Source organism: Ctenopharyngodon idella, chromosome 13 (assembly GCF_019924925.1).
Source record: "Ctenopharyngodon idella isolate HZGC_01 chromosome 13, HZGC01, whole genome shotgun sequence".
Classification (NCBI taxonomy): domain Eukaryota; kingdom Metazoa; phylum Chordata; class Actinopteri; order Cypriniformes; family Xenocyprididae; genus Ctenopharyngodon; species Ctenopharyngodon idella.
The window spans coordinates 37192321-37216988 of NC_067232.1; the positions used below are offsets into that span (position 1 = coordinate 37192321).

The following is a 24668-nucleotide window of genomic DNA, read 5'->3' on the forward strand; positions in this document are numbered from 1 at the left end:
CTAGCTGTGCATTACACATTGCCTTCACATTGTACATTACGAATGTGTAATGCACACCTAGCTATGGATTATCGCTTACATACAGTACCTGTCAAAAGTTTGGAAACATTACAAATTTTTAATGTTTTTGAAAGGAGTCTCTTATGCTCACCAAGGCTGCATTTATTTAATCAAACATACAATAAAAACAGTAATATTGCAAAATGTTATTACAAATTAAAATAACTGTTTTATATTTGAATATATTTTAAAATGTAATTTATTCCTGTGGTGGCAAAGCTGAATTTTCAGCATCATTATTGCAGTCTTTAGTGTCACATAATCCTTCATAAATCATCACACAACACACTGATTTGGTGCTCCAGTAACATTTCTTCTTATTATATCAATGTTGAAAACAGTTGTACTGCTTAACATTTTTGTGAAAATGGTGGTACTTTTTTCAGGATTCTTTGATGAAGAGATTTCAATGTACAGCATTTATTTAAATTTATGTATTAAATTTATTAAATCATTTTTAAATAGGATTTTTTTTTTTAACTTTTAATGTCTTCACTGTCACTTTTGATCTATTTAATGCATATTTGATAAGTGTTAAATTCTCTTTTTTTTTTTTTTTTTTTTTTTTTTATTCTTAGCACAAATGTTCAAAAGATATCATTGTTTCCACAAAAATATTAAGCAGCAAAAGCTTTCAACATTGATAATAATGTTTGAGTAGCAAATCGACTAAGAATGATTTCTGAAGGATCACGAGACACTAAAGACTAGAGTAATGATGCTGAAAAATCAGCTTTTTCATCATGGGAATAAAAATTTATTAAAATAGAAAACAATTATTGCTGTTTTTACTGTGTGTTTAATTAAATAAATGCAGCCTTGGTAAGCATAAGAGACCTCTTTAAAAAAACATTGAAAAATTTTTTTTATGTTTCCAAACTTTTGATGACTATAAGTAATGAACATTTGTGTGTATCAAAAGTCTGGCGAGTAAACTAAAATATATAGTTTATATTATATTTGGTTCTTTTGTCACTTTGGTTTTCAGTGGCATTGCATAGTTTGTAATTTTTCCATTAAAGGTGCAAAAGTCTGATATGATTTAACAGGGTTCCAGACTGCGACCAAAATGGTCGGGTATGCAACCATTTTTTGAGAATGTGCGAGTTAAAAATTTGATGTGGTCGCATTTGTGTGTTAAGTTCGTGCATGCGCAACAGAACGACGTTGTATCAGCAGCTGCTGCAGTCCGTAACTTTTTTTAATTCAAAATGAACTAAATTTACATAATAAAAATAAGTACATCATTAATCCATTTTCCAAACCGTGTTTTTGTCTTATCCTGAATCACTATGGTACGCCTACTATAAGTGTTTATATTCAGACTATTTTAGACCGGGGTAAGCTCTGCTCCTCTGCGGAGTAGCCCAGTACCTGCGTGACTCACCATAGACATAAACAGAGAAGTAGCTCTGGCTACAATGTTCTTCCGCAAAACACATGCAGTTCTATTTATTAACCGCTAGAGAGTGAACGTACATGCGCGTTGCACACTGATGATGAAACGCGCCAATTAGGAATTCAGGAAATTTAGGAATTAAGCCATATAAAAATGAAAAGGTCAGTAGCTGAATACTTAAAGTTTGGAGGTCAAGGATGCTGGTGGAAAGGACGAGCCAACGAGCCAGCATACAGACGCAACTGATGACGAGAGCACGGGTGCGGACAGGGAGGAACCGAGTGAGAAAAGGAAAAAGAAAAGGCACAACTTCCAGCTGCAGTGGCTTAGACAGTACCCGTGGTTGTGATACGAGGCTAATGCTATGCATTGTGTATATTGTAAACAGTGTGGCCCATCCATTGCAGGTCATTCTAAATTTGTTATGGGGTCTACGCAATTTTAAGATTGAGTCTGTTAAACTGCACAATGAAAGCAAAAAACATAAAACCTGTAGGGACCGGTGTGTCACACGAAACACTGAACCTCTCCCTACTTCTTTTCAGTGGTTAGATGAGAGTAATCGCTCGACGGAGGAAAAGGAAATAACAAAATTTAACACTGCTTATAACATAGCAAAAGAGGAACTCCCGTTCACAAAATTCAAATCACAAATGATACTGATGAAAAAGAACGGGTTGAATGTTAATCCCACTTATGCCAACGACATGGCCTGTGCCCAATTTATAGGAGTGATAGCATGTTCATTAAAGAACATGTTATTTTTAATAGGTTTTTTTTTTTTATGGTTTTTTGATAGTTTTTTTATTTGATGGTTAAAACATTAAAACATTAAAACATTTTGCCAACATGAGGTCTCATGTCACTGTCAGTCTTTTTACATCAGTGCAAAACTAGGGTATGCAGATTAAGACAACTATTCATCAGCATGCATTGATTAATCCCATGTTGTAGCAAAAAAAAAAAAAAAAAGGTGCGACCAAATCATGTGCTGGTGCGACCAACTGAGAAAAGTTAGTCTGGAGCCCTGATTTAAGTTTTTACATCACAAAAACCAGCTGTTTTAACAGGGATGTGTAGACTTTATATCCACTGTAGTTAATAGGGTTGCCCTCGACTAAAGATTTTTCTGGTCGACTAGTAGTCGTTCAAGTTGACGATGCTGATTCATCTCCGCAGTAGTGGACACACTATAGGCACGTTTCATACAGATTACTTAACCTAAGAATATTTGTTTTACAGTTGAATTGGTTCTTTTAAAAGTAGACATTTCGCTTTCTAAAGATATATTTTTCATGTCTATGAGGCAAGTTTACATGGAGTTTTGGTTCTTTTTTTTTTTCGGCGCACTCAAGTTTACAGAGAGAGATGGCAGAAAGAGCACACTGATTGCTTTCATTATTTTATAAAAGCTCAACGTTTTGTTGTTATTGTGAGTGCACACAAATAAAATTAGACTCTTCACAGATTCAAAAGATGTATTACTCTTATCTCTATGACCAAAAATCGGAGTATTTTAAATGCAAGTGATCGCACGGGCGCCTCCATGTTCGCTGTCATGCAGTAAACATGCTACTATTCAGCTTTCACACTCCGCAAATAAACTTGAAGAGCCCACATTTTGCCACATAAAGCTTTGCCTCTGTCGCCATCTCTATTTGAAACCTGCATTTGCAGTTATTTGCCAAATTATCATCTTTACGTTAGTTGACCATTAGGGGGCAGCCCTAGTAGTTAATGTTTATTGCATTATTTTAGTGTCGTTTTTTACCCTGAAGGTGTTTTGTCTTTGTGTGTATGACCCTGGGCACCGTCTATACACAAGTATTTCATTCATGATGTGGGTTTGTTTTACCACCTGTATTATTATGGTTTATATCAATACAATTTAAAGTAAAAAGCAGATTTTGGTAATTTAGGTAGCTTGATATATATATTACATAAATTAATAAGGTTATCAATAAATATGGTAAGACAGAATTGCAATCCCGAAATGTATTGTGGTGATCTCAGAGGGAAAAAAAATCAGTATGATTTATGAAGCGAGAGAAATAATGTTTCTAACTAATACATTCATTACCAAAATGTATTGATAAAAATAGTTCAGTCTGCTTAAAATACACATTTTTATCTGATGTGTGTATGTGTTCAGTATTTATTAGCATATCAGATTAGCTTAGCACTATTTAGTGTGTTCTGATTTGGTCATCATTTTTCTTGACAGTTGCTGCCTTAGAAGGCAGCTACCTATGGAGGCAGTAGACCGCTCACTTTGTTTCGGTCCAGAGCCTTATTGTATGTCCTGTTTTTATTTTTGACATTACAAAAATGGTAATTAGCCATTAGCTTGTTGAGGGGTCAGATGGCAAAAGTTGTTCAGGGGAACTGTGTTGTCATGTTTTCACATTACATAGACCATAAATATTTCCAGATTTCAAAATATTTTCTTTGGAGTTGTGACAGTTGTGTGCCAGCCCTCCAGAGTTTTTATAGCAGAATGAATGGCAGTGTTAACATGGGTGTGTTCCAAATCAACAGCTAACTCGTAGCTTCCTAGTGTTTTATTTCAAACATGAGAACATACTGATGTCAGACTTTATGGACAAAAACCAAAAAGATTAAAGAAGATTAATTGAATGAAGATAATCAAAAATAGCTGATATCACACACATGACAGCACATCAATTCTGTGAATATGAATAATAATGTGGTTAGTTGTGATGTTGCTTGATGATGGTAGAGAACTAAACTCTGCTTCTCAATGTGCATAACTACAACTCTAAATGCCAAGTTCTTCCTCAGTGTTTCTTTGTTGCTTTCACATAGCATATAGCAGTCCTGCGTATTGATGTACTAAAGCAGATATTCACTGTATAAACAATATACAGGTAGGGGTAGGCGATATAACTAAATTCTTATTTCACGATAACAATAGTTATTTTGTTTATCCCATTTCTGTTATTAAAAATAAGAAAAAAGAAGCAAATTGCAAACAATATGACAAATACAATATAACAAAAATATTAATTAAACAAATGAAGTTTTTCAGGTACAATAGGTTACAATTTAACATGTAGTTAGAATTAGTACGGAAATTTAATATGTAAAAATAATATATTGCGTAGTCTTCACTGTATAAAATATAAATTTATTCTTATTAAAGCTAAAAAAGTTATTCAGTCAACAGCAGTAAGTTTATTTTCTCTTTTGTTTGATTCACATTAATGACACACAGCAGCAGGTAGGTTTATTAGGCTGCTGTCAGTGTAAGATCAAATGCACGGATCCATTATACTTATAATCTGGTTTACACCCAACTGTTTACTTTCACTTGAGACATAACCGACTTTGTTTACATGAATACTCCACACAATGGCCATTTTGACATAGTTGCGCATGTATTTGACCATTCAAGCACAATAAGAAAGAGAAATGAATTTGCGATCGCATACTGAGAGTAGGGATGCAGCAATTAACCGATGCACCAGCTAAAAGTGCCATGCTTATCAGAGACACGAAGGGTTACTACTTTACACGCTAGATTAACTATGACAGAGGGACCAAACAGCGAAGCTTTATTCCACCAAAGAACCCCCCCACCATCTATATATATACCGCTTCTGCTGCTGCTTTTTCGCCTGTGTTTTGTTCTGGAGATACTGCATTCTTTCAGGAGAAGCATACGCCCCCCTACAGTATAACAGTGAAAACACAAAGTTAGAAAAACTAGTCAATGGCAGGGAAGACGAGAAAAGCAGGGAAAGAGTTAAAAGGGAAATACACAGCTAATATGTAGCTTATATTTATTTCTGAAGAGACAAAGACTTTGTTCATTTGTTCATTTCATTTTGATTTATTATCCCTGTTATAGTATTAAGAAAAAAAAAAAAACATGTTTCTAAGTTCTCAGGTCCAAAAGAAATGTAAAAAGAATGCACAAACTGAAAACACTAAATAATTTTGTGATCTATTTCCATTTATTTTCAAAAGAGAAATACTGACATGGATGTTTACAGAGCAGAGGTCACCTTTCTTTAATTCCAAAGGGAGAGATGGACTTCTGTTTGTCTTTATCATTTTTGTGCTGTATTATTTTTTTTTACTGTGTAATTTCTGTTTCAGGTGGCAATAAATAACACTTTAAAGAGTGTTCATGTGATTTAATACATTAGTATGAAATTAATGAATGTATAATAATCGTGATAATCGTGAAACCGTGATTATTCCTCAGACTAAAAATGCGCATTTTACTTTCGCTTTAGAAGTAGCAGCAATTTGGAGGCGGCAATTGCTTGAATGGTGGGTTCATTATTATTCTTAATGAAAAACACAACAACAAAACAGTACAATAACAAACTCGCTTAAATAGGCACTTTTACATTTCGCTTTGAAACCAAATCTTCATGCATATTCTTGTCAGTCAAGAGTGAGGGAAAGTGAGGTGAAATCTGACTCCTGCTGCGACTCATTCGGCTCATGCTGAATTGAGCAGATGCGTTCAGTTTTTAACTGTAGTGTCTGTTCTCCAACTGAACTAAATGATTTTTATTACTATAAAAAAAATCAAAACGACAGTGGTGGCAGTGTTGCGGTGGGCAAGTGATGTAACCAGTGTTGCGGCTGAACATCAGTAACACCGGCTGTCGCAGCAGACCTTATATATAGTAGTCTAAGTTAAGCAATATCGCATGAGTAGACTCCTGTTTCTCTGAGTATTGGCATGATTGCAAATATGATACTGATCTTATACTAAAATCCAATGAACAAGTTATCTTATGTGACTTTAATATGTGATTTTATAAATGATTAATTTAAAGGGGCAGATATCGCCCTGTAATGGGAAAGTTAACCCTCTGGGGTCTGAGGCTAATTTGGGACCCTGGAGAAGTTTTGGCATGCCCTGACATTTGTGCTTTTTTCAGTTGCTTATAAACATATTAATGACATAAGTCTCATTACACTGTATTCAGCACAAACTATGCTACAATAATATGTGAGCAACAAATATGTACATGTTTGTATTTTTGAGAGAATTATGAATATGCATGGTTTTTGAAAAAAGAAAAAAAAAGTCACTGAAATAAGGCCTCAAAACACATAAAAAGTATTTTTTCACAAGACTTTTGGGAACTGTATATTTTAGTCTAGAGTTTTTGCTTCAAAGTGATAAAATCATTCTGCCTACTCAGACACATAAATCAATGTATTGATTTTAAATTTCTAAGACACTTTTTGTTCAGGATGGCCGTATGCACGGAGGCGTGAATCTTCATGAATAATGCTGTGATTCACACCTGAGGAGATTAAGACCCTGCCCCTAATGAGCTGCATAATGAGCCATTCAGTCAGGAATGTGACTGAGTGAACTAAGAAAGAATGCAATAACAGAAGAAATATATCATTTTTGGTTTGTAGTTTATTTAAAATATAGTTATAAATGAGAGTCAAAGACACATTATGAGTACACAGCTATAGCTGGAAATAAATCCAGGTAAAAAAAAAAAAAAAACACTTTCCTGTTTCCAGTCAGTGATCTCATTATCATATGCATGCAGTCCAATGTGAGCCAATATCTGGTCACTATGATTCTCAAATCTGTGAAATAAAGGGAAAAAAAAAATGTGAGCTTGCTGAAGACAGAATCATATTTAAAATAATTTAAAATAATGTTTTTCTATTTTAATATACTTTAAAATATAATGTATTTCTGTGATGCAAAGCTGAATTTTCATTATTCATTGTGATCAAAAGCTTCATGTGGCACTAGACTATTTCACAGTAAACACTTCATAATCTGTTCCAAACAGGCCAAATAAATCGTCTAAACATTCACATTACCTCTATGACATTTTATGTATTATATTTGTTATATAAAAGAGCCTAAATGTCTGTATTATAATATTCACAGACACTATATCGCGATTAGAACAAAAAACTTAAGAATAAAAAAAAACTTACCATTCACAATCATCGGCTTGATCAAGTTGATCCTCGATCGAAATGAAATTGAAAGTGCTCTTCCTCTGAGGTAAATTCTTCCAGAATTATTCCTCACTGCATCTCAAAACGATGTACATGAATCTGACTTTTTGGCATTTTTCCAAGCTGATGCGGGTGTTCACACTCTGTTGCATTGATTGCCTCAGAATTTGCGTTTGAATAGTGCACGAGCTCTGTGGGCGTGGCCACATTAGTGGATAATGAGATGACTCTCAAATGACTGACATCTCTCTCTTTTCAAACAGATTACATAAACAGAGAATATTTGTTTTCGATTTGACTTACATGATTTAAAACCTGATATTTCAACGTTTCTTTGGACATATGTTTGTGTGATTAGTATTCTCTAAGTTACAGTTCATTTTCTGAGGACTATCAGAATGGACTTCATTCAGATAGAGATGGCAGGTCGTGCATCATGTTAGTTTTCTTTAATTAGCAAAAAGCACAACATTTTGTTTTTACTGTGAGTGTACACAAATAAAAGACATTCCACAGTTTTTAGTAATATATAACTCTTATTTGTATGTCCAAAATTGCCAGAGAATTTTGAGTCTCTTTTGCACTGATAAGAGAAAAAAAAAAAAAAGCAAGTAAAGGCGCAGACAACTTAACCGACTCCAGAGTGATAATGTCTGTTATTGATCAGAAAGTGCTCATAAATTTTTGACTGCTCCTATTTTTTTTTTATTTTTTTTTTTTATTAGGAGCACAAGTGCTCCTTAAGAAAATGTTAGCGTAGAGCTCTGCGTACAAACAATCCATAATTGTTGCATCCCTAGCTGAGAGACATGGCTTTATTTGCGCACGCTTACAATGTGTCAGTCAGTGCATGCACTGCATTGAGTTCTTTTTCACTGCTTGTTGTGCTTAATGACAATTTTTAACATCGAGCATGTCCCAAATTCGTGTTCGCCTTCTGAAAGAGGCATGGGTGCACTTTGGCAGTGTGCCAGTCAGAACGACTGCCACACCATGTTCCTTTTCAGGATATATTGTGCTTATAACTCTTTTTACCATCAAGCACGTCCCACCCTTTATATTCTTATTCATACTTTTCATCACTCTGAAGTGTCAATAATGCTTTGATGCACATATTTACATACAGTACAGCGATATACATGATATAGCAAAACACCAACCAGTCCTATATACAGAGATTTCATTTTTCCGCATTTATACGGATTTCCGTATTTTCCGACCTGAAAAATATGACCAACGTAAATTGCAAAAATCTGAGGAAAAAAATTGTGGATTTTCCTTCTTTCTTTTTTTTTGTCTTGAGCTGATCACATGCCTGGATAATGTAAAATTCTACCACAGCATATACTATAAAAACACCCAAGAAGTCACAAAACTCTCAGGTATTTGGAAGCACAAATTCTTCACCTGTAATTCTGCTTCTCTCCATCAAGGGAGAACTGCTCATATTTTGAAAAGGCTGTATTCCCCTCCCAGTCTGTCAGATCTATCCTGAGGACGTGTTGTTTTTCTTGTGTTAACTTGGAGATGATCTCATTCCCCAACCAGTGTTCACCCAAGATGTCTCCAAACCCCTGAATTGGAAAGAGAAAATCCTTGTTTCATAGCAGTGTAAATTTGTCAGAAGAGTACATAGAAGGATGTAAAGACAGTTTAAATCCCTACCATTGTGTAATTTTTCCATGTTTGATGAAAATCAACAAGGCCATTGAAGCGCTTCTGTATTACTGTCCATCCACCTCCATCTGTTTCCATGTCACAGTAGGCCTGGAAACAAAAAATGGTAAATTATTGGCTAAATTTAATCATTCATGTCCTTTCTGTGCGTGTATGATCTGCTCTGTGCTCTCATGTCTTGGCTGGAGCAGACTGTGCTCATGCTGTGGCGGTTCACGTGACAGCCATATGACTAAGAAACAATTGCGTATGGCATCAGTAATGTCTAAAGGTGTCATTTTTAATTAAACATTATTTTCTTTAATATTATTGTTGGTCTTTTTGACTTTGAAAGTACAGTGTAGACAGAAAAACAAGAGTTAGAGTGAGGAAATGGGATCAGGACATGAGTCTTTGTAAGCTTATACAATCAAATTACTATCAACTTTTGTTCTATGGGAAATAGTGACTTTGACGTTTAGCCTTTTGTGTTTCATGGATAAAAAAGAATGTAGTACATGGTCAGAACATCACATGGGTGTGTAAATGAGATTTTTTTTTCATTTTCTAATGTTTGCTAGGACTACTTTGAATGTCAATGCATTGTTATATATTTAAGTATTTTGCTGGTATTTTACCACTTTGACTTGAATTAAGTAGATAGAGGTTACCTTGAACTGCTGTTTTGTATCGGGTATGGTCAATGAGTAGACCCCGCTTTCCTTGTTCCCTAACTTGAAGACTGCAGCACAGTCATTGAACTGATCTGGATCATCCTGCATCATTGCAGAATTGCTACCTGATAAAAGAAATGCTTTGTTAAACCAACGTGAACAATATGCACTATAATAGGGGTGGGAATAGTTTGGAACCTCACAATTGAATTTAAATTGATTTTTGGGGTCACGATTAAATTGAAAATCGATTTGATATATACAAAGTTTTCATTCTAGTTTGCTGTTTTGTGTTACTTGTCCTATTTAACTGCAGTAGATAGTTTAGTAGGTTATTAAGAGAAAATCCCACAGAATCAAATGTAAACTTTTTTTTTTTTTTTTTTTTTTTCTTCTTCCTAGTTTAAACAACTCAGTCAGTATTATAAAACAAGTGCCATTTTGCTCACTGTTTCCACGTGAGTGGTACCTACAATCAAGTCTCACGTCAGGTCTCAACTTTTGTACGCAAGTTTTTGAGTTAGCATGAACTTGCATGCAGCATAGCAAATCTGCTGGAGAATTGTAATGAGAGCATTTTGCATTATTTTCCTGGCCGACAACCGAAGCTTATTAGTCGATCATTAACCATTAAGAATAGAATGTCAGAATAGGATTTACACATCATCACATCATACACCTGCGCAGCGCTTGTGTGTTAGCCTATATCTTTATTTTATTAAATCCAAGTGATCGAACAAGCGCCTTGCGTGCACGCAACATCAGTTCTAGCTTTTCTAACTTGACATTTCAGCCATTCATCATCAAACTAAAATGCAGTCAACCAAACATAAAAGTTGCACTGCTCAAATTAAATGGTCCATTGTAAATCAGCATGCCCATTGCCAAACACATTTTTGCACAAGTGAAGAATGCTGTTTTACGTGGATATTGGAACATAAATGAAGTACAAAGCCTTGTTTACATAATGAATAATAATTTAGCAACCAAAATGTTACATGCAAATATAGAAACACATTTGGATTCTTGCCAAATGAGAGAGTTGAGCCCATCAGTTTCGCTTTAGCCTAAAATCATTTTGGCTTGACTTATGTTCATAATGAATGCCACTATGATCTAATTTGTTTTATATTATAGTTTAATATATAATTTTATAGCTTTTTCATTCTAGTTCTGTTCTGAATACCGTAAAACTTAAAGGATTTGTTGTGAAGGGAATTACAATAGGCCTATGAATGTTTCGTTTTATTTATCGGTATTAAATATACATATAAATTAATGTAACTGTTTGCAATTATGAGGTTAACAGGTGTTTTTGGTGTAAAATTAATTTCTCTTTCATGAGATTACTTCCTCTTGGCCAGGTTACGTTTTCCGTGTCGTAAACTCTAGGGGTGAGGCTTCTAAACTGTGCATTTTTAGGGGCGTGATATTTAAATGACAATTGTTTTCAGCCACCATATTTATTAAAATACGATCATTCATATGGTAGGATTGCCAGCATACAAATTTTTGATAAATTACATGTGAACCTCGTCATAAGATGATTTCTGTGCTCGTTTCTACTCTAGATTGATAAATGAGACCCAGTGTGTGCAAATTTAACCACCTACGTTGCAGAAAACGTGTTTGCAACATTATTGGTAACTGTTACCAGGTTGGTGGTTGTGAGCTGTAGAATTTCTAACTTCGATATGATACCTTGAAAAGTATTGATATTGAATACCATTTTCGATACCATGGGGGAAAAATGCTGCATATACTGTCATATAGATATTTTAATTTTTGTTTTTGTTTTTTTTTTTTGTCCATCCATTGAAAGTCTAGCCAATCAAAAATGTCTTCTGAAGAGATCACTTTATATGATAAAGCTTTTAAGCTTTTTTTCATATATAAACATCGATCAATTACCATTACAAATATCTCACAAATATTTGCTAACTCCATGTATTTGTTTTTACAATGGGGTAATTTTGTTGCAATAGCTTAAACACAGCACAACAAAGCTTGATTTCAAATGGTAAATTGAATTTTAAAAAAAAATACAAGTAAACAGTAATAAAATAAGAACAAATAAACAAATTAATAACAATAAATACAATAGAATAAAGATACAAATGAAATAAACTGCTTTAATTTTTTCAGGTAGATCTAACAGTAGTATTCAGGTAAGAAAACTGAAAATCTATGATTAATCTGTATTTAATATTTACAATGAAGATTTCAAAGTTACACAAGTTAATCAGTCAAGAGTAGTAAGTTGTCTTTTGTTGTTTGATTAACATTAACAACATAGAGAGCGGCATGTTTATTATGCTGCTGTCCCTTTAAAACCTGATGCACACACAGATTCAAAATACTGCTACTGTTACACATTCTTCCTGAACTGTATACGACTGTTTACATGTTAATACTCATCAAGATGGTCATTGTGACATTATTTTTGAGTGTATTTGACCATTAATAAGCCATGAAAAAGATCTCATTTTGGCACTTGTATGTCAGAGGCTGCTTTATTATGTGTGTGCACTTCGGATGTGAGCGCGAATCTGTGGGAATGAATAGAACTATGCGCAATCCCGCACTGAAATTCAGACCTGGTCACACCAACACTGTTTAACTGGAGTGAATGAGACGCCTTAATGAGAGGAGACTGGTCAACTCGCTGTCTGAGTGGAGCACAAGAACTTTCAGCTTCTTTTTTTAAGACAACATTGTTAATAACAACTAACATTTAGAAAGTCTAATTTTGAAATTTGTGAATTGTTGCGAATCGGTATTAGAATCACAATTCACATGCACAATTTTCCCCCACCCCAACACTGTAAACTCTAAGGACCAGATTTACTAAACAGGGCAAATTAGCGTGAGAGCAATTCCAAAAAAGCATCGGTAGGAGTGGAAAGTTCTGCGCGTGATCTACTTTTCTTTTAAATATATTTTTATTGAGCAGATTCTTAAAAGACAATCTATGCGTGACATTCAACATCACAACCTGGTGGTTTTCTTTTCTTTTCTTTTTTTACAACCATATAAATAAATGAAGAAAAATTATACAAATAATCAGAACACACTTATCCCTACCTATCCCAAATTATCCCACAAAACTAAGATAAAGGGGAGAGATTTTTTTTTTTTTAAATCATATCTAATGAAGGTACAGTTTCAACAAAGGAAAGGGCAGGGTTCAACATTTTATAAAATGAGTTAACAGTCTCTAATGGAGTATTTAATTTTTTTTCCAGGTGTAGAAAGGACATTAAGTCCTGCAACCAAGAAAAGTTAGGAGGGCGACATGAGGATTTCCAATGTAACAATATTTGTCTTCTGGCTACCAATGAAGCAAAAGCAATAATATCAGCATGACGCTTGTTGTACAAGCCATCAGCAGGGGGTACTCCAAAAATTGCAGTTATTGGGCAGGGTTTCACAAAAACATTAAGAGCCTTTTACAATGTAGCAAAAAAAGAAGACCAGAATGGATACAATTTAGGACATGTATAAAATGTATGAGTATGATCTGTTGGGGATAGCGAACATCTATTACACCTATCATCTTCAGTTAAAGAAAGTTTCTTCAGTTTTGCCTTGGTGAAATGAATTCTGTGAACAACTTTGAACTGAATAAGATTCAAACGAGCACAAATACAGACAGTTAATTTTAGCTAGAGCATTATTCCACAACTCTTCACCAAGTTCCAGTCCTAGCTCCCTCTCCCAGGTTTCCTTGAGTGCAAAAAGAGGAGGGAGCTGTGAAGAGCGTAACAGCCCAGAAATTGAGGCAATATGGCTGTGTGATTTCGAAAGAGACATAACTTTAATTAAAGTTTCCTTTGGCTGGTGAGGGAAGGTAGCAAAATATGCTTTAGCAAAGTCACGTAATTGAAAATAGCGAAATAAATTGGATTTAGAAAATTGTAATCTACTCAGCAAATCATTGAATGTCACAAATGTGTGATTGGAAAACAAATCATGAAACGATACTAAACCCTTCTCCCTGAGCTGTGCAAAAGTTGAATCCAAAGCAGAAGGTGTAAAAAGATAATTACCACAAATAGGCATATAAATGGACAATGTGTTTAATTTAAAGTGGTGACGAAACTGTTTCCAGATTTTAAGCGAAGAAAGCAGTCGGGTTAGTGGTGTATTTAGAGAGGCGCCACAAGTTGGGATCAAAAACTAATGCTGGTAACGAGGATGATATGCAGGAGCTAGCTTCTATCATACACCATGTATGGGGAGTTACACCATGCATATATTAGGAGTGGAAATTTGGAAGAGCGAGAGACCCTTCTTGTTTGGTTCTTTGAAGAGTTGACTTGTGTGCACATGGAGGCTTACCAACCCAAATATACGAGGAAATAGTGGCATCAAATGATTAAAAAAAAAAAAAAAGATTTGGGGAGAAAAATGGGAACAGTCTGAGGGAAAAAAAAAAAAAAAGTATTCGTGGAGGGACATTCTTTTTAATTGATTCAATCCTACCTACTAATGATAGTGGAAGACTGCTCCACCGCTGAAAGATCTACTTTAATGCGCTTTAATGCGGTCCATTAATTTTGTAAAATTTTCTTTGTGCAATGACTTCAGTGAGTTTGAAATATGAACCCCTAAGTAATGGAAGCCTGTAGAAGACATGCGAAAAGGGAGCATAGCTGGAGGAATCTGTTTTGCCAATTCATTTATGGGAAAACACTCACTTTTAGCAAAGTCCAGCTTATATCCTGAAATAGAGCCAAACTCATTCAATAGATGCATTATCTATGCAGTTAAGAGGGTCTAAAACATATAACAGGAGATCATCTGCATATAATGAGGCACAATGCTCTCTTCCTCCTCTGTGAATACCTGAAAATACTGAAGATGATTTTAATCCTATAGAGAAAGGCTCTATAGCCAAAGCAAAAAGGAGAGGAGAAAGGGGGCAACCCTGACGGTTGCCACGAGAAAGAGAAATAAGGGGACATTTCAGAGTTTGTTTTCCCAAAAGCTGAGGGAGTGGAATACAGTAAACGAATCCATGAGATTAGTTTTTGTAAAGCCACAAATAAATAATCCCACTCCACCCGGTCAAAAGCCGGATAGTTTTCCATAATGACCAATGCAATCTAACAAGAGCAGAACAACAAATTAGCATCTGGTTTAAGAAATGCTTTTCTGGGTGGTAAATAATGGTGCAAATACCAGTAATTTGTCTAGTACAAACCTTAGTAAATCACCTTGCATGATTCATTTAAATACTCTCCTCCCATAAATTTTGTGTCTGAAAGGAAAACTCTTACAAATGCATATGCAATAAGGTCAGCCACAAAAATAACTGTTTCCACGCCTTTTCAGCATTAATTTTTCACCGTCTATTTAGTAAATCCTGACAGTAGTTTTTTTTTTAACGGCACAAGAGGGTTTGCTTAGCGCAAGCTGTTAGTAAATCTGACCTAAAGTTGGCAGAACTCAAAAAATTAGCAGTAATCAGTTGCGTTAAATTTTTAAAGTAACAAACTCAAAGATTAAGTTAATAGAACTTTACATTAAGATTTTGCTCTACACAAACATGTTAATTGCAATTTAAATGAAGTATTGATTGAGCTAACTTAGACAATTTGATTGCATCATCATATTAACTCATCTTTTATGGTTAACTGCTAGCTACGTACTTTAGCAATAGTCTCTTTTGCTAGTTACATTAGCACATGCAAGTGTGCCATCAGTATACAGCTGTGGCCAAAAGTATTGGCAGTGACAAATTTTGTGTTTCAAAAAGTTTGCTGCTTCAGTTGTTGTGGTGTTGATTCACATTGTTTCTAGATTATTGTGCAGAGTGATCAGATGCATTTTAAATAATTGCAAAAAGTTTCGTTGGCCAAAAAAAAAAAAAAAAAAAGAACTTTATCACAACCTAAATTTCACTTTTTTTTTTTTTTTTTTTTTGGGCCCGGGCAAAAAATGACCAGCTAAAATAATTTCAATAATCATATCAGCAAATGGGAAAGTATGAACAACTACAGGTAAAATCAATCTAGTAGTATTATAAGAGCTGCAAACTCTTTTAAAAAGAGGGAAGAAGTGCTTCCAGTCATTGTGTTCTTGTGTTAGCAATGGTTACCTCCAAAGAAAGACATGCAGCCATCTTCGCTTTGCATCAAAATGGCCTCGCATGCAAGGAAATTGCTGGAAAGAATATTCCACCTGAAAGAACTATTTACCTTGTCATCAAGAACTTCAAAGAGAGAGGTTCAGTTGCAGTGAAGAAGGCTTCAGGACATCCCAAAGTGTCCAGCAAGCATCAGAACTGTCTCCTCCTGAGGAGTCAGCTACAGAATCGTGTCCCCACCATTGCAGAGCATCTGCACGCACAGTAAGGCGAAGACTTTTGGACAACGGCCTGGTGTCAAGAATGGCAGCAAAGAGGCCGCTTCTCTCCAAGAAAAACATCAAGGAAAGACTGAAATTCTGCAGGAAGTACAAGGATTGAACAGCACAAGACACTACCATGAGTCCTGTGTCGTGCCAACAGTGAAGCATCCTGGGAGCATCCATGTGTATGGTCGCTTTTTATGCAAGGGAGTGGGCTCTCTCAAAATTCTACCCAAAAAAACACTGCCATGAATAAAGAATGGTATCAAAACATCGAGTCACCTTTATTTATATAGCGCTTTTTTACAATGCAGATTGTGTCAAAGCAGCTTTACAGTGATAACTGGTGAATAATTTTATCCAGTTTAAGTAAATTCAGTATTGATTCATTCGGTTGTAAAAATCAATAATTAGTTAATTTATCTATATATCAGCACTGGAGAAAACAGTGATGTCATCGTCCAGCTCAGTTCTGTTCACATACAATGGTGTCAATGCAGGCAGATCAAAAACATTGTTGAATATCAAGTGTCCCCAACTAAGCAAGCCAGAGGCGATAGTGGCAAGGAACCCAAACTCCATCAGGTGACATCAGATGACAAAACAGTGATAAGAATTGAGAAAAAAACCTTGGGAGAAACCAGGCTCAGTCGGGGGGCCATTTCTCCTCTGGCCAACAGCGAACAGTGCGTGATTATGATTCCAGCAACGTTACAGGTCATAAGTCCGATTGGGATTGCAACAGTCAAAATATTTGGTCCAGTTCCATCTAGTTGAAGATCGAATTCATCACGCCGGTATGGGACGGTTTTGTGTTCTTGTGTCCTGTTAAGAGCAACTTCTCCCAATGATCCAGCAGCAATTTGGTGGTGATCCGTGCATTTTTCAGCATGATGGCGCACCATGTTACAAGGCAAGAGTGATAATGAAGTGGCTCAGAGATCAATACATTGAAATTTTGGATCTATGGCCAAGCAACTCCTTGGATCTTAATCCCATAGAGAGAATCTGTGGGATTCAAATTGTAAACAACTCTGAGTACTAACAAAGCAAGAATGGATCGCCATCTGTCAGGATTTGGCCCAGAAGCTGATATCCAGCATGCCAAAGTGAATTGCAGATGTTAAGAAGGGTCAACACTGTAAATATTGACTCTTTGCATATATTGAATGTTTTTGCCAATAAAAGTCTTAAAAACTTATAAAATGTTAATCGTTTTTCAGTATACCATAGAAATGTGAAAAAAAAAAAGAAAAAAAAAATCTGTAAATACTGAAGCAGTAAACTTTGCAAAACACATAATTTGTCAATCTGACAATACTTTTGACCACAGTTTGTTCTATTGCATGTACATAGTTAAGCCAGGAACACACTACACAACTGTCAGACCGATTATGAATGTAATTTGGTTGTTACGACTGATCATGCCAAAATGGACCAAGCTTTTTCCAGTTGTGCTCAGTCTGTTTACAGTCGGTGCGTGTCCACTGGCGTGGAGCAGAGCGAGCGTTTTTAATTAATTCTAATGGAAGTTGAGCTCAAATGCAAAACCCCTCCCCCCAATGTCATCGTCCATCGTGATGTTTTACTGTTCAACATCGTCTGATGCCAATTTGGTAGACATCGCCCAACCCTAGTTGCCATTCGTCTTCACAAAGGTTTTATTAAACATGTTTAATATTTGCGACTGGCGCTGGCGACTATGCTGTGGGGATGTGTTCCCTGTCGAACATCATTCATCCTTATTTTTGTAATTTTGTCAAACACCATCTTTTTTTATGTTTCTTTTGTATTATTTCATAAGTTAACATTGCAAGTTAATTGTTTTTAGGCTAATCATTTTGTTCTGCAGATGGAAAAGTGAAACTGCATTCTGTAAAAATTCAGAATAAGTGATTTCTCTCATTTTAAAAATACCATTAAGTAGCTATCCTTTTGGTCTAATAAAAGTTAGACAGAAAATATAAAATGGTAGCTTATATAGGCTAGATAACTGCACTTGTTTCTGAATATGTTCATTTAGTCTAACAAATTTAAAAAAACATGACATTTGTAAAAAAAAAAAAAAAAAAAAAAAAAATTTATATATACACTTTAATTATATCTAATATATTTGAGGAAATATGATGAGGAAATATAGTTCCTTGAACATCTCTACATCTCTTCTGTCAAATGAAGTCATGCTTTCAGAGTTTCCAGTGTTGTCAGTCCCATTAAATAGTTTTGGGTGTGTAGTACATTTACTGTAGACTGATAAAATGACAATTAAAATATACAAATATAATTTTAAATGACTTCTGTTTCAGAATAAATAAAGCAGTGTTTTATTTTGTTCTAACCGGTAACTGCTGGAACCAGAGTTTTTGCTCAGAACGAACCAATTCGTTTTAAATTTCTGACTTGAGTATAACCATCTACAATATTGCTTGATTATAGGTTTAAAAAAAAACAGCACTAGAAATGTTGTAATTAACACAAATTTTCAGGAAATGCATAATGAAATGTCTACTGAGGCGATAACGGCAAAAAGAAAACGTGAAAGAGAAACAGAATTTTATGGATTTTTTTTTAATTCAACTGTTTCATAAATAAAACCACCAGTGTGGTCGGCAGGGTTTTACTATTTTTTTAAATAGTGGCAGCTGTCTGTTGACATCCATGTTTGTTTTTGTTACAAGATCTCGCAGAGTTTAGCAGAATTTCCCGTTGTCACTCACCAATCGTTAAGTGTGTTGTGTAGTGGACTGACTCAGTCATTAGGTTTGTGCTCCTCTCTGACTGTCAAAGACTAAAATCTTCTCTATTCAGTGGAAGTCTTTGTGTGTTGAGTTCAGTCTTAGAATGTTTCAGCTATGTTCAGCTATGTCCCCAGCTTTAATCAACATGCAGCATATAAAGTCTTATGGTTTTGTAGCCAATTCTCAATCTAACCATAGGCTCTACTCTTAACCACAATGCAAAACTGCAACATAACACATTAAACACCAACACATCTCTCCCTCTATTATTCTTGTGCAAAAACACACAAAAAACACAACACATTTGTGAAATTTGTATTTATGTATTCATTCCATGTTATGAAGTTGTTTATACTGATTTTGGATTTTGGTCACACTGCCCACCCTTACTGATACAGTTTTGTAGTAATTTTACAAAGTTGCTTTCAGGTAATATAACAAGTTTTGAGAAAATCATTTCATGATGACTATAATAACTGCGCGCTACTGTGAAAAAATATTTAGGCGCCCTGGTGCGAGGGACTTGATCGATTCTCATGAACAGATCTACAATCGGAATTAAAAAGTAAAACTCCCAAAATCCATCTAAACTGAACAACAGTTATGTTTTGTATTGCAGTCGGCTGCTTTTCATGCCTTAATTCAAAAACTTTGCTTCAGTCAGCAGAGCAGAGCAAGTGCACTCCGGACTACACTTCAAAGATTGTTTACAAGGTGCAACCGGTGTGATGCAGCCACACGCACTTACCAAACCGTCTCATGCTGTTGTTTCTTTGCAGCCAAATTAATTGTAAATACTACATTTGGATTATCATAATCAAGGTCGGAAATTAACGGGGGCTTGGGGCAAAAATGCCTCCAAAAATTGATTTAAAAAACACATGGACTGTTATGACCCCTGTGCGCATATTACTTTCACTTTTGAAGTAGAGGCAATTCGGAGGCGGCAATTGCTTGAATGGTGGGTGGGTTTATTATTATTCTTAATAAAAAAAACGCAACAACAAAACAATATAATGACAAACTCGCTTGAATATGAGCTTTTACATTTCGCTTTTCAACAATCTTCATCCCTCGTCTTGTCATTCAGAAAAGTGAGGCGAAATGGGTGAAGTAAGGTGAAATCTGAGCTGATCTGTGCTGCGACTCTCGTTCGGCTCACTGAATTGAGCATACGCGTTCAGTCAACTGTTGAGTGTATTTTCTAACTAAACTAAATGATGATTATTACTATAAAAAACTATAGTAAGTGCCGCGGTTGCGGTGGGTAAGTGATGTAGCCTAATCGGTGTTGCTGCTGAACACCGTTAACACCACCTACTGGCTGTTTTATTTTCATATTTACACTTTACATAGACTGTTTTTACTTAAAATATTAAACTTTTAAAGATTCATTTATTTATTTATTTATTTATTTTTTACATATTTCTAAATTCAAAAATTTTAAAAACATTCGTACAACATTATTTAACAATGAGCATTAAGCAGTCTATGTAAATGTCTAAATACCACTTCAGATGGAGCTTCTGTGCTACTTCTGCAGTGCAAAGATGGATTTTTTTATTTCTTTTGATTGGTAACAGTCTGATTGGGTCTTATTTGTTGTAATTGAATTTGTTTAACATTTAAAAACAATTTTTCTATTTTAATTTAAGAAATGTATTAAATATGATGCATACATTTAATAAGATTAGAAAAATTGCTCTTATAATGGTACAAATGCCCCAGGAAATTAATTTAAAGGGCCAGATATCGCCATGTAATGGGAAAGTTAATGTCTGTTATTGAACAGAACGTGCTCCTAAATTTTTGATTGTGCTCCTAAATTTTTTTTATTTTACAAGCACAAGTGCTCCTAAAGAAAAATGTTACCGTAGAGCCCTGACTAGTGCCTTAAAGGTCTTTAAATGAAACTGTTGGACTAATGATGATTATTTTTCTCTGTGTCTCTAACTAGCAGTCTAGCCTTTTCCCCAAATATTTTAACAGCTGCATATTATAAGTGAATAATATAAGTGAAATGGCACAATATTGTTTTTGGAGTTTATTTTGCCCCAGGTCCCATGTGTGATAACGGTTGAAATGCTGATGCAAACCCCACCTTGCTTACCCACAGAGATGGTGTGAATTAGGTTGTTGACTGTATTTGTCAGCTCCTGCTGCTGCTGCTTCATGGCGGAGTTATCGGAGGAGGTGCGGAGCAGTTGTTGCTCCATCTCTTTTATGATGCTAGTCTGCTTCTCCACCAGCTTCTTGAGCTGTTCCTTCTCCACTTTCAAGTTTTCTAGCTCTGTATTTCTGTTACCTTCAATGTCCTCCACTCGTTTTTCCAGAAAACTAAGAGGAACCAGAAGAACAAGCTTTGAAAAACACTGTTTTCCTCAAGAGGTTTTTAAACTCTTTGAAAGGAGTCAGTAGCAATATGAATTTAAGTTTATAAAAATGTTTGTAACTTGAATAATCTTCCTCCAGAATTTGGAGAGGCAAAGTGTGGTGTCTTTCTAAACAGCTCAGTTACTATTATATTAATATTATTTATTACCTGTTCTTTTCATTCAGCTTGTGGATTTCATTTATCTGCTGCAGAATTTCATTTTCCAGTTTGCTGGTTGAAATGGAGTTCTCAAGAAGCTGACGTTCAAGTCGAGTTGTTTGGTTAATTACCTAAAGATGAAAATAGACATTGTGTTTCCAACAGAAAGCATCTTAGATAAGACTCTGCAAACCATGAGTATTTCCATATTCACTTTCTGTCAGTGAATCAAATTTTTTCCTCTGAAAGTGTTTTTTAGTTTTTCAGTTGTTGTGGTCTTCAATGTTTCATTAAATGAAGTATTCTTAAAGCACCCATAAAAATATTTACAACAGAACTGAATCAACACTGAACTGACTTCAGCTGAACAACAGCAGAAATTCATTATTTTCCTGTTATCACTGTGAAGCTGCTTTGAAACAATCTGTCTTGTACAAAGCGCAATATAAATAAAGGTGACTTGACAAGGTGACTTGGCTTTAACATGTGCATTGAATTCTGACTTCTAACTATAAAACCATCTTCTCAACAGTTTAGTGGTTCTCCACAATATTTTGGAGAGAGTAACATTGCTTTCCTCTAGGGATGTGAATCTTCACTTGGCTCACAATTCGATTATGATTCGGAGGGTAGCAATTCAATTATAAAATGATTCTCGATGTATCACAATGCATCTTTTCATCCAATTCTTTTATTATTAATAATTACTATATTAATAATCACACTATAGTTATTTTTATTTTTATCTTTATAAAAATATTTTATCTTTTTAAAAATAAGAACAAATTAACAAAGTGCAAATAACTAACAGTAGAACAAATGAAATATAATGACAACAGCACTTGCACATGTTTAAGTCTGGCCAGTTTAAACATTCAGGTCATTTTAAGCCATTCAAGTGCAAGAGGATTTGAGAGAGAAGTCAATTTGGTATACTGTCTGATAGACTGATCATTTTCTGTGCACACAGTACCTAATTGTTTTTTTTTTTTTTTGCATCTTTGTTTGAACAGGCATATACACACAAAATTGTAAAAATGCCTATCAAAACGATTTTTGATCTGCCTTATTTACATTTTTTTTAATTGAATTACTTAATTGTATTTATAAGTACTTTTAAAAATAATTACAAATTAAAAACTAAATATAGCTTCAAAACATACAAGCAAACAGTATATTAGAGGAACAAAGAAACATATAACAAGCAATAAACAAAGAGTGCTTTCAGTATCTAAGAGTGCTTTAAAGTGCCATTTTTCAATGATTCTTAAACAACTCATCAGATGAATCAGTCTCTCTAAAGCTCTCCTTTCTGAGAACCTACTCTGCCCTGATTGGTGAGATAGCCCAGTCTGTTGTGATTGGTCTACCGCTTATAGCGCATCAAAAGCAAAACGCCCCTTACCATAACAGAACTTCAGCTCCGGTCCAGAGGCTTCCAGAGTTTAGCAATTTTACACACTGTAAAGACAGGAACGATTGCATCGATATTACCATATCAATCCAAGCGTGAGTCCGACGATGAAACATTGGAAGAACTAGTTATTAAACCCGAACCTCCATCTCAAGGACAACTTGAGCAGGACATTTCTCAGTGATGTGCTACTCAGTTTGGTGTACAATATGAGATGTTGCAACTGTAATTTCTCACCATCAGCATTAACAAGTGTATGTCCATCAACAAACCAATGTGAATATTTCTAATTTATTGCGGTGCACATGTGGGAACTGTATTATTAACCGTATGAATAACAGTGCTTACGTTAGCCGAGCACTAACATGAACGACTGATGTAACATTAAAGTTTGTAAAACAAATCTTGCTCCATCCTTTATCATTACTCAAAGTAGTAAGAACGACAGACAATCTGCATTAATGGACACAATTTTAGGCAATAGTGGACCACAGCTGATTTGCAGAAGCATTTCAGTAAGACAGTAATAATGCGAGTTAACTGGTTAGCCAGAGACCTAGCACAATATAAAACACATTTTGAACACCCGGTATAAAATATATACATCAATAATTAATCATACTTACAGGTTGTGATTCTGAGGAGCAAATCCATCTTTAATGGATAAGCATTTTGTTAATCCCATTTAGTCCCCACGGAGATTTGAGAAGCCATCATCAAAAGGTTATACTGCTGTTGAATCAGTGGGGTAATTTTAACCACTGACTCGTCTTTTGGAAGTGTTTGCAAAGAGAATTTGCTTTTGCAGATCAAAAAAACGACATGTACACAATACGAACCAGACAACTACAGTGTTTGAGGGTGGGTCAAGTTGTTCGCGAGCGGACAACGTAGAACATAGGCGGGCATTAGACAAATGTGTTACCCAGTGACGTGTAGCTGTAACAGAAGTGGGATTCGAATTCCTGATGACTAATTTAGGCGGTTCAGAGTCGATTCTTTCTTTTGAGAGAAAATAACTTTATTTATCTTGCACTTTCAGCTTCACAACTTTTGCAGATCATTTACATTCACAGACAGCTACATTACACATTGCATGAGGTAATATTCGAAAAAGCATAATGGGGCACTTTAAGTTTCTGAATGTTTTGCCATGTCTAATCCCTTAATCCCTTTAACTGACTGTTTACACATTGGTTTCGCATGCAAAGCATTTAAATTTGCATGTGCATTTAACCACTTACACAGAGTGGAACACAGCCGCTGCGAGCGCTCTTCAGAAAGCGCACATGCAATTGAAAGCAGTGTGTCAGCAAGGGAATTTTGAGTATTAAATATATAGGCCTACTGTATTAAAAACAGTGAAATTATGCCTTCGTAGAGCATTTGGAAGGTAAAGCACACCCTTGATTGTAATTCACTTAAACTTTTTTTTAAACCTTATGGAAGATAATTTTGAGGGTTGTGTGTGCGTGTGGAATTGGAAGCAAGCAAAATACTGCTGTTTATAGTGGTTGGCAAATATATCGGCAAGCTCAATATAACAGTTGATATTTGGCTTTTTTTGTTTTAAATATCTGCATCGGCTAATAAGTATTTCTTTTTGCCTGATGTGTTGGAAGCGCATATTTAATTTTTTGACATTGCTGAGAATACAAAGCGCTCCCATTTTCCGTCTTCATTGGTTTATGGTCTGTCTAATACATTATTAGATACAACTGTTACAAAGGAAGTCTATAGTATACTTTTATATTATTAGTAACATAAAGAAAACACTTTCTCATTTACTGTCAGCATTCAGCAAATACAGTTGTGGTTTATTATGAAATATTTCATAAATATTTATTTTCATAAATAT

At 35.0% G+C, this 24668-nt stretch overlaps 2 protein-coding genes across 15 annotated transcripts in view; one reads left to right on the plus strand and one right to left on the minus strand.

Annotated features, from left to right (window-relative positions):
* Positions 1–24668, plus strand: part of mcph1 (microcephalin 1) — a 184689-nt gene that overhangs the window by 96838 nt on the left and 63183 nt on the right. The gene's annotated exons all lie outside the window — the stretch shown is intronic.
* angpt2a (angiopoietin 2a) overlaps positions 1–24668 on the minus strand; it is a 44940-nt gene that overhangs the window by 5706 nt on the left and 14566 nt on the right. The window contains exons 3-7 of one of the 2 annotated variants that reach the window (XM_051916833.1): positions 21406–21527; positions 20974–21200; positions 9769–9896; positions 9107–9208; positions 8849–9015 (exon numbers count right to left, since the gene is read on the minus strand). In XM_051916833.1, coding sequence (XP_051772793.1) covers positions 8849–9015; positions 9107–9208; positions 9769–9896; positions 20974–21200; positions 21406–21527 — 746 coding nt within the window. Of the gene's footprint in view, positions 1–8848; positions 9016–9106; positions 9209–9768; positions 9897–20964; positions 21201–21405; positions 21528–24668 lie in introns of both variants that reach the window. The other variant, XM_051916832.1, reaches the window with a different exon arrangement.